At 34.8% G+C, this 16,933-nt stretch overlaps 1 protein-coding gene across 3 annotated transcripts in view; it reads left to right on the top strand.

The window, feature by feature from the left end:
* The window catches only part of SOS1 (SOS Ras/Rac guanine nucleotide exchange factor 1), a 103,946-nt gene extending 91,350 nt beyond the window's left edge, over positions 1 to 12,596 (top strand). Inside the window, exons 18-23 of one of the 3 annotated variants that reach the window (XM_090281183.1) lie at positions 1,067 to 1,239; positions 1,431 to 1,547; positions 2,654 to 2,918; positions 8,236 to 8,280; positions 9,989 to 10,107; positions 11,036 to 12,596. In XM_090281183.1, coding sequence (XP_090137309.1) covers positions 1,067 to 1,239; positions 1,431 to 1,547; positions 2,654 to 2,918; positions 8,236 to 8,280; positions 9,989 to 10,107; positions 11,036 to 11,527 — 1,211 coding nt within the window. In that variant the 3' untranslated portion in view covers positions 11,528 to 12,596. Of the gene's footprint in view, positions 1 to 1,066; positions 1,240 to 1,430; positions 1,548 to 2,653; positions 2,919 to 6,440; positions 6,622 to 8,235; positions 8,281 to 9,988; positions 10,108 to 11,035 lie in introns of those variants that run through there. The other 2 variants (XM_090281184.1, XM_090281182.1) reach the window with 2 other exon arrangements.
* Positions 12,597 to 16,933: the final 4,337 nt, after the last annotated feature.

Genomic DNA, 16,933 nt, shown 5'->3' with positions numbered 1-16,933 from the left:
GCTCAGTACACATGTACTGAGTGAATGAATTCAGATATTCACACACCCTCTTTTTTCCCCTAAAGCACCACAGACAGTACTTTAGGGGAAAAGGCAGAAGCAGAAAAGAATAGGGCAAGATTAGCAACAAAGGCATCAAAAATCATAACCATAGCTAATTAAACATTTACTTTTGTCTGGCCCTATTGTAAGCCTATGTATGAATTTACTCATTTATTTCTCACAACAACCCTGCTATCCTCATTTTATCAATGAAAAAACCAAGGCACAGAGGGATTAAACAACTTGGCACAAGATCACACAAGTAGAAAACAGCAGAGTTGGCTCCAAACCCTTTGTGCTAGAACAGAAAGGAACTAAAGTGATCCTGGCACTAAAGGGCCGTGTATAGAACTGAAGTGCCCATTATTTTGGTCATTCTCCTCATCCAGTGCACAGCCTGCAGTGATGAGGAAACAGGAGCTCAATTATCAGGTTGCCACTAATTCTAGAAGTACTGAAGACCAAAATATACATAAATGATGTGCAGTCTTGTACTTGACAGGCTTGTGGATCCTTCCATATTAACATGGGTAAGCCTATCCAAACAGTACTATATCTGAATTACAAATCCTAACAAACTTGTGGGGCCTCAAGGCCTGATTAAGCAGCAAATAATATCCTCTGAATTTAACATTACCCTCTTTACCAAAAATACGTGTTGTTAGTGACAGGTTATTCTTAAAGTTTCTTTTACAAAACCGTGACTTACGTCAGATAACGTAGTTTGGCAGGTATGGAAAATTGGTTATTCCTCTGGAAAAATGTATTAATTAACTTTGTTAAATTTTGTCTCCCTTTTCTTGCGTATTTATAAAACTTCAGTTTGTTGCAGAAGAATTTGATACTTACAAAAATCTTTCTCTTGATATTTACTTAGCTTGTTTTTCATGGAATGGAAACCTGTGCCTTGATTCTTTGGTTATGATGGTCAAGATGGTACAATGTAAAATTACTACAATTACTAAGAAAGAAAAACTACCTTTTTCCTTCTTTATCCTTGAAATAATTTCATTATATCTTTTAGGAATTTATCTAACTAATATCTTGAAAACAGAAGAAGGCAACCCTGAGGTCCTAAAAAGACATGGAAAAGAGCTTATAAACTTTAGCAAAAGGAGAAAGGTAGCAGAAATAACAGGAGAGATCCAGCAGTACCAAAATCAGCCTTATTGTTTACGAGTAGAATCAGATATCAAAGTAAGTTGAATTATTTGAGGATACATATTTCTGATTAAGTTTATAAACTGCCTGATGAAAGGCAGGTTAATTTTAGAGGAGAAAAAAGAAAAAATAATAATTCAAATTTTCTTATGTTAATGTTTTCTTAAATTGTTTTCATGAATTTCAAATATTTAACATTAACAATTGTTTCTTTACATTTATTTTAGAGGTTCTTTGAAAACTTGAATCCAATGGGAAATAGCATGGAAAAAGAATTTACAGATTATCTTTTCAACAAATCCCTAGAAATAGAACCACGAAACCCTAAGCCTCTCCCAAGATTTGTAAGCATTCATATGTTTCTACCACTTTTACATTTATATATTTTTTCAGTTGTCATCTATATCTGGTGATGCTGTCACTGCCATATGTGTTATACAGATTAGTCTTCTATAAAGGCATTCAGGATGAAGTACAGAGGTGATGGACAAAGTAATGAATAAGTGCTTAATAAATATGCTCAGGAATATCCCACTTGGTTCCAAATAAATGAGTATTAAAGTAATGACTTACAAGATTTGACTAAAGATAATTTGGGGGGCGCAGATTATAAAGTTCCCATTGCTTTTTTAGTACTTGCCAGTGCCTGACCAAATTTATGTACAGTATCATCACCTCACTGATCTGAATATAATCATATAATCTCTCCTATTCATAAGAAAGTCAAGAATCAAGAAGTAAATATAAATGGAGTCTAAGTAACCAAGATGGATCTCAAAATGTCTATGAATTAAAGCTTATGTAGTTATGTCACAAGAATATTTTTCAAGGCCTGAAATAGTTTTTTTAAAGGTGGATTAAAAACAGCAAATTGGAAATATTTATACAGTCTGCTCCAACAAGGCATACTGATATCACTGAGAAGTGATCACTCTGTAAGAAAATTCCATAAAACTAAAATAAGTACACAGATGAAAACTGAGGCAATTTAAAGCATTTGTAAATATCAAGTGATCCTGATGTCTTTACTATTACAGCATAGTGAGATAATCACAGTTCATAATAATGATCCTGGCTTTTCCAAGAAGGTTAAATAAGTTCAACATAGTCTGTTTAAAAAGCCTGAGAAATATACAACATATCTTAGAAAGATTTCCATCCAAAAATATTAAAATAACAAATACTCTGGTATCTATAGGATTAAGATTCAATCATTTAAAGAAATTCATTCTCTAATAACTTAAATAGCCAAGACTTTATAAAAATGAGATTTTAATGCTTTAGCTCAAGCAGTTTAATTTGAATCAATGTGTAACTTCTTTATTGGTGGTATATGGTTTTCCTAGGTATTATTTGAATTTAACCAGACATATATAGAAAAACTTTCCTTTCTATTATGGTATTATAAGTATTATGGGTTTTTTGTTTGTTTGTTTTTTTATGTTTACAGCCAAAAAAATATAGCTATCCCCTAAAATCTCCGGGTGTTCGTCCATCAAACCCAAGACCAGGTACCATGAGACATCCCACACCTCTGCAGCAGGAGCCAAGGAAAATTAGTTATAGTAGGATCCCTGAAAGTGAAACAGAAAGTACCGCATCTGCACCAAATTCTCCAAGAACACCATTAACACCTCCTCCTGCTTCTGGTGCTTCTAGTGCCACAGATGTTTGCAGCGTATTTGATTCTGATCATTCAAGCCCTTTTCACTCAAGTAGGTGCTAAAATTTTAAGTGCTTTAAAGTAATTGTTAGTATTATATGTGATAGAGGTTAAAAAGAGCCTGCATAATTTTTTATTTTATTTTTTTGGTAAATTTGTAGACAAATACCATTTCAAAAGATATTATAAAAATATAAAACAAATTGTAAACTCCAGCAATCTATAATTTTTTTAAAAATTTGTTGAAACAAATTTACTATATTTGATTGAAAGACCTGGTGATGAAATTGCTAATTTCAACTTCATTTGGACATTTGTTTTCAATTGGTGAATTTAAAATGCATCTGTTGTATCCAGAGGAAACAAAACTAACTCCTAAAATCTGCAAGGAATGGCAGTCCAAGGTTTTAAATGCTCCCTCCAAAATTATTATATCTGAATACTACTCAGTGCATCATTCCCTTCCCACCAAACTCTGTAGTTTTTAATTCACATTGTATCGAATTCAACTCCTACTTAACCTTTATATCATCAGGCGCATGGTACATAGTGCCTGTACTTTTACGCCTAGCCATACAAATCTCATAGACTGCATGCTATTGTTCATCCCTTTTCTTATTTCTAGATCAGTACTATCCAATAAAATTTAATGCAAGTCACATGTGTAATTTTTGAATGTTCTATAGTCATGTTTCAAAAAAGGAAAAAGAATTAGGTGAAATTAATTTCAATATATTTTATTTAACCCAGTATCTGTAAAATATTGTCATTTCAATATGAAATCAATATAAATATTTATTAATGAGATATTTTACATTTTTTTTAAAGATTTTATGTATTTATTTTTGAGAGAGGGTTAAGGGGGGGAGAGAGGGAGAGAAACAATATGTGGTTGCCCCTTGCATGCCACCAGCTGGGGACCTGGTCTGCAACCCAGGCATGTGCCCTGACTGGGAATTAAACCAGTGACCTTTTGGCTCACAGGCCAGCACTCAACCTACTGAGCCACACCAGCCAGGGCTACATTCTCTTTTTGTTCTAAGTCTTCAAAATCCAGTATGCATTTTACACTTACAGCACACCTCAATTTGGATTAGCAACAATCAATTGCTTAACAATCACATGTGGCTAGTGGCTACCAAATTGTATATCTCAGCTATAGTCCTTTGGAGAAGCCACCTTTTATTTATATATGGGTGCTCCTATTAATTTTCTACTAAATTTCATACAGCGTTTTAAAGCTCTACTAAGAACACACAGCCTTTTTTCACTTATTATTAAATCAAAACTTGAACCTAATCACCTTTCACCTTCTCACAACCACTTTCATATGTTCTTCCCATTGGCTCTTTTAGCTCAAAGTGCAGATTAAGTACCACCCTCGTATTTGACAGAACAGAATGCAGTACTCAGAAGCAGCATGACATTTTTATGGGGAGAAGGTTGAGAAGCGCTGGCCTGGGAGTTACGAATCCTGGCTTGCCATTCCAGTCTGCTAGTGTGCTTTCTGATATTAGGTAAAATGCTTTTTCTGAGCCTTCTGGGGTTCAAACTAGATTTAAGATTTCTTGCACCTCAGAGGATCTAAGTTTTTAACAAAAATTGACTTAAAATTATTCTTTGGAGGTATATTATTTTGAGACTTGGTCCAGAATCCTATTTATTTATTCCTGAATTATACACACATTTGAGTTTCCAGACAGTTTGTCTTGCCTTTATACCACCTCAAGTGCATTTGTTTTTAAAATTACTACACCTTGGCTTTATTTGGTTACTGAGGATTGTGGAGTCATGTTATTCACATAGTAAGCTGTCAGATATTTTTGATGATAAGTTCAAATAAACACCAGGTTAAAAAATCCCATTAATTTCCCCCAATTCACCAGCCCCCTAAATTAAGTAATAAAATAAAATATGCTCTATTTGCAGTACACCTGACCTAAAATCATTATTTATTCTCACCCATTTTAACTGTTCGCAGGGTTTTTCCCCTAGGGTAGATGGCTAAGGTCTATATTATAAAGATTCCCACATAGGTAAATTATTGAAATCACGTGAAAGCCATCAATTGCAAATCCACATCTCTTAGTTTAAGAAGTAGCTAAAAATGGAAAAGGTGGAAAGATAGATGAGCACATTATATTCCCTGTTAGTACTAAGGCAGTAAATGACCGTCAGGCATGGAAGATGGAACCATTTCGGGATGCAGTGCTCTGGATCAGTGCTTTGTCATACGTGGCAGTGGGACAATGTTCACTTAAATAGCTGGACAAGTGGAGAAACCCTTGTTCCAGTAATTAAGCTTTGTAATCTTAGCCTTGAGGGTTTTCTCAATTTCTTTCTTTGTGATAAAACCCTATTACTATTCCCTTTGCTCTTAGTAAAAATTGAAAATAACTGATTTTGAAATCAAATAAACCAGCATAATGTAAAACCATCTGTATGTTCAGTTAATCCCTTACTTAAAACTTACCAGTGGCATATGTGCATTAGAGGTCCTCATCCACTTTAGACCCCACTTCTGCCTGACAGGTCTGCTGGTACTGGGTGGGGCAGGATTCGCCAGAGTACCCAACTTGCTACCCACTGTGCTGCCACCAGAGTGAATACCTACTTCCTTGTTTCCTAGGGCCCGGCAGCCAAGAGCTGCTGCACCTACATTCTGTCATCTGAATATATTCCACTCACTCAGTGCGAAGTGGCAGAAAGTACCACTGCTTAAGTTTTTCAAAAGGCAAAGTTTGACTAGAATTTTGATTAGTCATAATAATACTTTTTGCTTCTTATAGTTTTTTTTTTTTCCCAAAATAATTTACTTTAAACCCCGTAATTAACTTATTCGGCCAGTATCTGATTTATAATTCACTCCTGCCAAGCACTTACATGTTTCTCTCGTAAAGCTAACAGTCTTACTGAGAGATAAAAAATAATCCTAGTACAAAGAAATGGTTAAATGCTTAACCATTGTTAAATGCTATAGTTCTCTTTGCACTATGATTTATTTTTTCATCTTTCAGTAAGAGTGCAAGCTTTACGAGAGAAGATGTGTTAAGTGCTTAACAAAATGCTAATGAGTGGTGAAGACATAAATGTTGTAGAAGTTTACACAAAGATGATAACAGAATGGGCAAGGAACGGTCACAGAAGGGAAGGAAGCTGGCCGCGTGTTGAGTGTGTTACATTCAGATCCCTGGCCAGCTCCACCTCTGAGGTGATGATGACAGTGGCTGGGAAAAAGGGAAAGGCCACCCAGCTCACTGCTTTGTTTCTGCTGCTATAGCAAGGAGGAGAGGCGGATAGAGTGCTCTTGGTACCTTCCTGTCTGAAGACTGCCTGGACATAAAAGGGAGCGGAAGGTCTGACCTGATCTGTGTGCTACAGATAAACTTTAGCTCCATCCCTCTAGGGGAAGCTTTGACAAGAAAAGATGTATTCCAAGCATTTCATGGAATACTTGATTTTCTTTCTAGGACATTGTAGTAGGTGATCAGTTTCTAATCTGAAATACATTGCACTTAACTGGCTTTTGTGAATTTAAGAAGTTATCCATGATTTATATATGTTTTTTCTGTAGGAAAATGCTTGTTCCTATTTCAAGAATGACTCACTTAGAAATTGGAGAGGATCTTCAACAGTGGTTTCAACCATGGCTGTATATTATAATCCTCTGGAGAAGCTAACGTGCAGCCAAGATTGAGAACCACTGATCTATTATTTAAGATTTGTGCTGAATAAATTGATACTACATTTTTAAATTAATTGTCTTTCATTCCTAAGTCCTTATCAATAAATGTGTCAGTACCCAACTAACAAGAATTTCCAGTATATATTTCTTGATTAGATCATGTATAATTCTAAGAGTTGTTTTTTAAATAGCATTTTCCAGGCAATGAAACCAAGCAATTAAAGTGACAAATGAAAAAAGTGCCTCAAATTTAACAAATGCATGAATCTAAGCCTGTGATATATATCAGTATGATCAAAGCCAAGTCTTCGTCTGTGTGTTCAAGTGTGCATGCATAGGTATAATCATTCTTTCTAAAAGCCTGCAGTTTGTAGCTGACAGGAGCTTTGTGTTTTGATTTTACTCCTATATTATACTAAGTGTACTACCATGCTCTTGAGGCTTATCTCCAGGAGGCATAATTTATTTCCTCAGTGGAAAATACAGAAGTAGGTAAACACTAGAGCTGGAATGTTATGTCATAGGTGCCTAATAAGTAGTGAAGAGAATCCTTGACAGAGCAACAGCTTCATTTAATATCAAAGCATAAAAATGAATTTTAATCTTCTGAGAGAGAACTTATTAGAATTAGTTGGATTGCTATCCTTTAGTAACCATGGCCTCCAAATAAATACCACTACAGATGGAATCAAATTAATAGTGTTGCCAACTGAACCTGGAATGTAAAATTATCCTTTTTCTGACCAAAGCTGGAAAAAAAAGTGGTCCAAATTATGAGTGACTGCCTAATATACATAAACGAGAGAGAAACTTGAATTTTAAAAAATAAGCTCCATCTAGTGTTACAGGAATTATTTTAGTCTCTTGGATATTATCTATTGATAATATGAGGCAGCGTAACATAAAACGACGATATTGATTTAAAACCAGTGTTGATTAGCCTTTTCTCTCAGCTTTGCTACTTTACTGCCCGTGGGGCTTTGGCTTTTATAATTTTCTTTTTTGTTGTTGTTAAATGAATTAACATTGTTGAAATTAGACATTCTAAATTTATCAGTGAGTTGCCTCTATAAAATGTCTAAGCACCAAATGTTTGATTTTTTTAAAATGTTCAAGAATATAAAAGGGAAAAGGCTATATCACTTTCAAATTTCTTTGGTAATATCTAAAACTATAGTTATTTTATGATGAGAATATATGCCCCAAGAACATTTTCAAAGGTATATAATAATAATAGTAGTAAGAAAATCCCTTTTATTTTATAATTTATATAACAAATTCATTATTTACTACTTATTTCACAGACTTGAGTTTTCAGAATCTTAGTATATAACATATTTCTGTATGTCCAGCTGAATTCTTTGTTCAAATTGGATTTCTACATTTTTTAAGTCTACCACTAATATGGCATATTTTAATTTTCTCATGAATGCTTTTAATTTAATCATTGACGTAAAGTAGTGAATCTAAAAGGAATATTCAAAATTCCCAATATGACATTAACTCAATTTAATTCTTTATTTTTCTTAAAAGTAAGTAGTAATGAGCTTTTACTAAAGACCATTATACCATTCTTTAAACTAGATGACAAAATTAACATTGTTATCTTAACTAACTTTTTACAAATGACTTGAATATATCAGTGAAAGAAAAAAAATCTACTTTTTCTTGTTTCCTTTCACAGGCAGCGATACCGTCTTTATTCAAGTTACACTGTCCCATGGCCCAAGTTAGTATATTTGGTTTAAGACTCGATTCTCGCTTTGGCTTTAAAAATTAAACCAAGTGTAACCTTTCCTGCTGAAACTCTTTTGAGTCTGACAGTACTGGTACCTTGCTTGCAGCATCTTAGAAGCGAGGCCTTCACTTGTGCTATCTTTTGATCATAAATGATTTGCTTAAACATATACTTTTCATGCTTTCATAAAACCTTTTTCTCTCTTAAAAGAGCAGTATTATACAAGTGGCTTCCACATTTAACCATTTCTCTTTTCCAACTATAGAGGTTAAGTATATTTAATGCTCAATTTTTTATAAAGCCAGAAGCATGCATGCGCATATGGGAATGCTGGCAGCTACATGCAGTGTCTAAACCACAAAATACACTTCAGCCTGGCGACAGCACAGATTGTAGGCAAATAACTGTTATTTGACTTCAGAAGAACTATCTTATAATTGCGACTACTTATATGCTTATATGTCCTAAATATTCATCACCGTCAAGCAAAATGAAGTTCTATTGTAGATATTTACTTTCTTTTTAAGTTAACTAACAATCAGCAAATTATTTCATAAATTTTAAGCTATCAGGTTACTGTTTTTTGCTGTTCTTCATACAAATGATTTCAAAATATGTACAAAAATATTAAGTATAAACTAAATTAACATAGTCCAAGGGAAAAAAAGGTAGGTGATCAAAATGTTGCTTGTTTGAATAATGTCAATACACAAAGTACTCTAATTTCTATATTGTTATAATATTTAATTGACAAAATAAAAGCTGTCGAAATGCTTAAAGAAAAAAAGAAACTGCCTGTATGATTTTGAATGATTAAGTATTTTTTCATATCTTTTTTTATAGTGCTCATAAATGAGCTAACAACTTAATAAATGATGCCTTTCAAAGTGTAATTATTTACATGCCTATATTATGCCCTTGTCATCATAAATGTCTGTAAGACAGGTTCCAATCAGAAGCTTCACTTTTTTGTGTGCCAGTTCATCAACTTATTCTTAAATCAAGTTCAGTAGGCTCTAGTGTAATATCTGTTTTTATTATCAGGGCTGCTTCATTCATCTTGAATAGCTCCATCACAATTAAATTTTTTGGATTAAAATATGATGAACCTGATTTTGTTTACCCACCAAGGAAAGCCTATATCAAAGCAAAATGAGCAGAGACCCCTCCCGCAGGCATTAGATTCTCTCTCTCCCTGGCATCCTTGGAGAGAATTGATGGGTAGAGATGTGGGGGAGAGTGGTTAAGATAAGAAACTAATTCCAAGGACTATCCAGGAAGGGCAGGAAAATTCTATACTAATAAGGTCAGAGGTGAAAAAAATGAGCCCATCACAAAAACTTAACAAATATTATCATTCCAAAGGTTTTTAATAGTTGGCTGTCTTTCCTAGAAATGTGACAGTCAGGCCCAATTATAAATTAACAGCGGAAATGTTATTTTGTTCAAGAAGCAAAATAACAGAATACGTTAGGCACCTTTTTTTTTTTTCCTGAAAATTCTGCTAAAAAATTTCTGCATGCTTTTTATAGCAGTTCGCTTTAATAAAGGAATATTATTAGTTATTGATTTATTGAACTGCTTTGATACTTCTGTACATTTCTTTTAATAAATATAAGCAGTTTCCAGCTAAGCCTTTACAGGATTAATGTATGAAATAAAATTCCTGTGACCTTTTAAAAATTTCAACATCCTATAGGATCTGCTTCAGTATCATCTATGAGTTTAACCAAAGGCACTGATGAAGTGCCTGTCCCCCCTCCTGTTCCTCCACGAAGACGGCCAGAATCAGCCCCAACAGAATCTTCACCATCTAAGGTAAAGTAGGAAATCCTGTTACCTGGAAACTGGAATCATTACAGTTACATTATACTCAATTGCTGTGACTAGATTAGTCCTTACTGGGTTAGGTTAACACTTACTGAGTTAGGCTTAATGGAGTTTAAACAAGGATTAAATACAGATTTACCAGGCAGTGGTAATGTTTATTTCTCTTCTTCTAAAAGTAGTTCTTTTGTATATTTTCAAAACCCTTGTAAATCTAAATCATGGTTACTATCAAGGAAAAAACAAAGTTAATCTATAAAATAAAAATAATATCTCAAGCCATTCTTCAAAAACACAGAGAGAAAGAAAGAAGGGAAGAGGACCAAAACTTTATATGGAAGCACATTTTAAGTGAGACTTTATTTTAGCATATGCTAAAAGTTATCTATCTGAGCCCTCTCAATAGTGAATCTGACGTGCTTTTAAATGGGATTTTCAAGGAGATTCCAGGTTAGAAGAGTCCAAAAGGCTCTTATAACTATTATTTCCACCTAGTTAAACCTCTTTCTTTGCCAACTGTTATTGTGATTCAATGGTTCTCAAAGCACCCAGATGGCAGAGCATCTGGATAAATCAAGACATTCTTTGCAGAATGTGAAATATTATTAAGTTTAATATTGTAAAAATAATAGGTAACATGTTAAATGAGAAAAGTTCTTATATTAGATTGACTGATAGGTAAGCAGTAGCAAACTACAAAGTTTTGAGAAAAATAAAGTAAAAACTTAACATTGAAAAAAAAATTTTTTTTAATGGATTAGCATAACCTCCCATTTAAAACATATGGCAAATCTCTCTGATCCACACCTAGGGTTCTTCCAATAGCATATTTGAAATCCCCACCTTAATTCTTAATATATTCATGGGAATACGTAAATTAAATGATTAATAAATGTTTTTTTTTTTTCATTTGTCTTAGATTATGTCTAAGCATTTGGACAGCCCCCCAGCAATTCCTCCTAGGCAGCCCACATCAAAAGCCTATTCACCACGATACTCAATATCGGACCGGACCTCCGTATCAGACGCTCCTGAAAGCCCTCCCTTATTACCACCACGAGAACCTGTGAGGACGCCTGATGTTTTCTCAAGCTCACCACTACATCTCCAACCTCCCCCTTTGGGCAAAAAAAGTGATCACGGCAATACCTTCTTTCCAAACAGCCCTTCCCCCTTTACACCACCTGCTCCTCAAACACCTTCTCCTCATGGCACAAGAAGGCATCTGCCATCACCACCATTAACACAAGAAGTGGACCTTCATTCCATGGCTGGGCCACCTGTTCCCCCACGACAAAGCACTTCTCAGCATATCCCTAAACTCCCTCCAAAAACTTACAAAAGGGAGCATACACATCCATCCATGCACAGAGATGGACCACCACTGTTGCAGAATGCCCACTCTTCCTGAGTTCCTCTGTACCAAGATGTACATTTTCCTGTCCCCAAATCCATTGCTGGCAATGGATGCACTGAATGTGCCAGCACTGAGGAGTTAAAATGAGAACTCCAAACACTAACGACTCTACTTCAAGATGCAGTATAAGACAATGAATTTTAACCTAGGTATAATTATATAATGATAATGGTATTCATTTAGAATATGATAAGACTGATCTAGAGAAATTGGACAACTGATTCATCTGAAACTCAATTAAAGGGACTTTTTCCAGCCAATGGGCCAGAGCCTCTTTTTGTGAATTGATCTTTATCATTAAAGGGATGGAAAACACAGTCTAGTGTCCAGCAGGCCCACATGATGACAGTTTTTGTAATTCAAAATATTATGCACTTTTTAAAAAGAAATCTTAAACAGGGATCTTCACATCCTCCTTTGTTTTCCTTTGCTTTTACTCGTCTGACTTTAGAATATTTTCTTAAAAGTCATTCAAAGGACTGTGAGGAAAGGCTGTGGTACCTGCCCTTGTCGGACTCAAGGCCCAGCACTGTACCACAGTCCTGTTTACAGATCATTACAGTGAATTGAATGAATTGAATGGGTACCAAGGCTTCACCAAAGAGGTACTTTTTTAAAAAGATTATACCAATTTTAAGAGCACATCCACCCACCCTCCCTATACAAACAAAACGTGGCGGTGTTGCCTTCAGTTGAGAATTTTGTGTCATTACATGACAGAAAACTTTTTTTAAAACTGTAACTGTCAAGTATCAATTTACATTTAGGAGACTGTTATCTATGCTAGATTGTCACTTCCCCCTCCTCCCACAAAAGTTTACTGGCCGTCCATGCCACTGCCATAGCACGGCTGACCATGCTGTGGAAGTGCAGTCACCAGTATGAAAGGAGCACTTAGCGTTTGCTGGGCGTCACTGACACCGTTCACGTTTTACTAATAGTTGAGTAATCGGCACAGCTGGAATTACCTTGCATTGCCGAAATCATGTATATATAGTGAATGTTATATAATAAACCTGGCAGGTCTGTTTTAATTTAATTGAATAAAGATACAAATACCTTGTTGACTGGCATATATTAAATTATTATGTGGAGAAAATGGTTGGTTCTTATTTCTTTCAGTTGAAACACACACAAACACTAAGCATAAAAGCACGTATTGTGGTACGCCTTGGTTTCTAGTTCTGGATGTATGTATTCATCTTAAAGAATGATATAAAGTTGCAGTTTGGCATGTAGGATAATATTTGGTTAGAATAGGATGGGTATCTTTTAAGCAGAACTTTGTGCGTTTTTTAATTTCCTAGGCAACATGTATACAGTTTGTTAAAGTTTATATTAATCATTCTACCTTGCTTGAGGTCTTTGCTCTGTCAGAACTATTCATAAGAGAACATCTACCTACATCATTAAAATCATAATATGGATTATTCATTCAGCCTATGTATTGATCTTCTGAGTCTAACAAATTCTGTGACTGAAATGCATGCAACATGTTGAAGAGAAAAACTTTTATTACCTCCACTGTAATGTCTGAAATGTGCAGTATTCCATCCTTAGAGAGTCATCAGTGCCTCAGTATCTGCATGTGTCCTCTGAATAATGAAGCAACATTTCAGGATTCTGTTAACCATGCCATTAGAGACATTTTTAGAAGTGCTGCATCATGGTTGAAACCTAATACTTTAATAATTTCCTGTGACATTTATTAGAGCATTAAATGTATATCACAATAGTACAGTATATACACCTTTAAGACCAGAATGTTGATTGCATCATCATTAAGCAGTCCATCCTAGCATATCCTTATTTATTTGAGTTAAATCTTTGTTTAATATCTGTACCATTCCTATTATTATAGACAGCCATTTTTCTCTCTGTAAAACGTCTCCTTTTAAAGGTCTCCCAAAAAATAATTTCAAATCCACTCTTATATGCAAAGTGTCCATAAGACCATTCATTCAATAAGTATCTAAGCCTACTTACTAGTGCTGCTACAATTAATAACAATACACATTTCCAGAATCTCCCATGACATTTTATTAGACTAGCCTTGTTGTCCCTAGGATTTCCCTTTAAATGTCTTATTGATCATCTCTCATATTCATTACCGCATCCCCACTCCAAATGAGAACCTGAGAAAAGTCACATTAAAGCCCATTCAATATCTCTGGCCAGTGTGTTCACCTTCAGTAAGGGTTTTCAATCTGTCTCATCGTATAAAGAGGAAAAATTCAAGATTTGGAGCTCTAATCATACTTTACAAAGGGCACCATTCTGCAGCCGGTGGTTCTAGGAGACCACTTCGCTGCGCATCAGCTTTGTATGCATTATGGCTAGAGGACACTTTTACTTTGAAGTGTAACATCTGGGTAAAAATATTTTCTGCAGTGGTAACTAATTAGAAGAATTCCAATTGGATGCCCTTAATTGGAGGTGAGAAAACTATCCTTGCGTTCACTTGTGGAACACTAACTAGCTGACAAATGTATTCTTTGTAGTAACTAAAATTACTTAATCAGGGACAAGAAGTGGTTGAGAAGATGAATGCATCACCACAAAATTCTGCTTTTGAACCCAAGACATTGTAAGACAGTCAGTGCAGCATGCCTTTTTCTAAACCAAATTTCAAAATATGGAACATTTAGAAATGGAAATGTTCTTAGATGTTTTGTTATCTGGATCACACAATGAAAATATTTCCAGGTTGAATTTACTTAAGTGGGCTGATAACTAATATAATAAAAAGGGAGCCTTTTCACATATCTAAGCACTTTTCAAAGCAGGAACAGATAAGTATATATTTCTAAATTCATTCAAAGGTTCTTTACTCTTCCCAGTCTTCAATGAATTTAAAAGTATAAATTATCAGGAAATATGCAAACATTAAAAGTTTGCTTAATTAAAGTTTGTTGGGTATCAAATTATGTATTTATTAAGTTGTGCTCTAACAAGAATATTTTACTGGATCTGAATTTAGCAAAGAGCATGCCACAATAACTCCTCTACAATGAACAGAACAGTCGCGTGAACAAGTACTATTTCCGTTGGATACTATGTTATGGTTCTAAATTCTTAATAGGTTTTTTCATAAATCAAGAATTAAAAGTTGGTATCAATGATCATGCTCTTAATTCTCAAGTTTAGCTTACTTTCCTTATGTACTTGTCTTTTAATGACAGCTTAAATTCAGTTTTAAGTGGCTCAGCAAAACAATGGACATGGAAGGAAGTGTGTCCCAATTTATTAGTGTTGTACATATTGCAGAAAACCTTTTTTTTCCCCTCCAGATTTAGAAAGAAACAAATTTAACCACTTATTTCTTGGTATTCTGCTGCTATGGGTAGGTTCACTTATTCTTTTAACCTATATTGTTTGACTGTTATACAAGTGCAGGTCCTGTTAATATCAGTTTGGCTTAAAAAATATGCAGTAAAATTATAAGGGAAAGTGATGACTTAGTTTATTCAATATTTTTCTTTTGAAACATCTCATTACTAACTTAAAATCATTTCACAATCTCTTATACATGAGCCAATAAAATGTTTTGAGCTCTAGTTAAGCATGAAGTCTATATAAATCTAAACAACGAAAGCACTTGTAACTTGTTTTGTAAATTTCATGCCTTATTTTCCATTTTTGACACCATAAAGTGCATTTTCTGTCGACTGTGAGTAAATTTCCCTTTTGCCTTTAATGAAAATAGTGCATTAAGTAGCTAATTGCTGCAAAACTACAAAGCAAGTTAGCTAAAGGTGGATCATATTGGACTACCTACCACTCAAAGAAACAAGATGCTTAATGGATGGAAGTCACATGTGTGGCTTTAGGGAGAGCGCACCTGTGCCAGATGCATGCCACTTTCAGTAGCTGCCAAACGTGCCTTTAATTAAGAACATCTCTAATTCTTTTCTTCAGATCAAGTCAGCATTTGGGGGTGGGATCAGGGCAGGGGACTTTGGGGTGCAAATATCTGGTGAAACCCACCAGAGAAGAAGCCTTTGTTTGTCAAAGTGACATGTTTAACTTTAGTTGAAACATGTTTGTGTATATATGTGTGTATTTGCCTTTGTTGAGTAGCACGGTATTTGCTAGAATAATTGTCAAAAAAATTGCTCTGTTAGTCTTACTTTGATGTAAAAACAAAGTGTGGTCTATACATCTAATATGGCCTTTGTACCTGACCATGTTCATAGGTAGTCTTTGTACTCTATATGCAGCAGTATTTGGTTTGCATTTAAAGTGAAAATAATGGCTGTTATTTTTCTGGCATTACTAAGATAAACTGAAAAATAATAAATAAAAATGCCTTACATAGCCCACAAGTGTATTATTTTTGCATGTATTTATTTTGAGGACAATATTTTTAATGTCATTAGTGATTTTCATTTTAGCTCATACTTTCCACATAGAAATAGTTTGCTCTTTATCATGGCCTTACTTTGGAGATGCTTATTCCTGTATCATAATATTATAAAAGAAGTTCAGTATTTCCTTCTGTATCAGGCCCTATGACTGTAGTTAGTGGGAGGCACTTGGGATGAAAATTAATACTTTAGTGACCTTGGGTGTCACCTGGATGAAGTTTCAGAGTGCTGAGGCATTTGTATTCCAGTAAAGAAGTTTTATGCTATCACAGTGCCTTGACAGGCAAGTTTTGCTGAGACTTGCTGGAATGTGGCGGCCTGACATTTAGCAATTCTTTCTAGGCATGGAGAGGTACAGTTTACAGTTGCACACTGTAAAGAATTATGCAAATGTGCAGGTATTCATGGTGAACTATATAATGTCAAAACTGACGAATCCTTAGAGATCAAATACCCTTGTTTAAAAATTGAAGCAAGTGAGACCTGGAGCAGTGAGACGACAGCCAGCCTCATGTGGCAGTTAATGACTGAGACCACTGACTCAACTTTAAATCTTGGAATTTGGAGGACTGCTTTCAGGAATAGTTAAAATTTATGAGTGTCTCCCCCCCACCCCACCCCCGACACCGGTTTAAACTCAATTCCATTTGTAGGCAATTGTGCAATCCAACTATGTATTATTGAGTATATTGTAGGTAATCAATAGCTATAGGAAAATAACATTAATACTGATATTAGTCAAACCTGATTCTGAATTGGCTCTTGAAACATCATGTCCTTTTAATTTTAACCAGGTGGTCTGCACTTCTATTTATTATAATAATGTCAGCTCATCACAGATTCAGGACACTTAAGTCTCTAGAGTACAGCAAACAACTGAGCCCACTTCTGTGCACAGAGATGCATGTGCCCTCCAGAGGCAAGGAGGACTTTATGGTAGAGTACAATTCCAAAAGAGCAGTTTGTGCCCATTCTAACATTTTAGGACTCTTGATTCTCACTGGAGGCAAAAAATACTACAGCCATTTTTAGA

This window comes from Furipterus horrens, unplaced genomic scaffold (genome assembly GCF_987537825.1).
Source record: "Furipterus horrens unplaced genomic scaffold, mFurHor1.1.pri manual_scaffold_6, whole genome shotgun sequence".
In the NCBI taxonomy this organism is placed as follows: Eukaryota; Metazoa; Chordata; class Mammalia; order Chiroptera; family Furipteridae; genus Furipterus; species Furipterus horrens.
The sequence above is the reverse complement of the archived record's forward strand: the minus strand, read 5'-3'. Positions and strand labels throughout refer to the sequence as shown.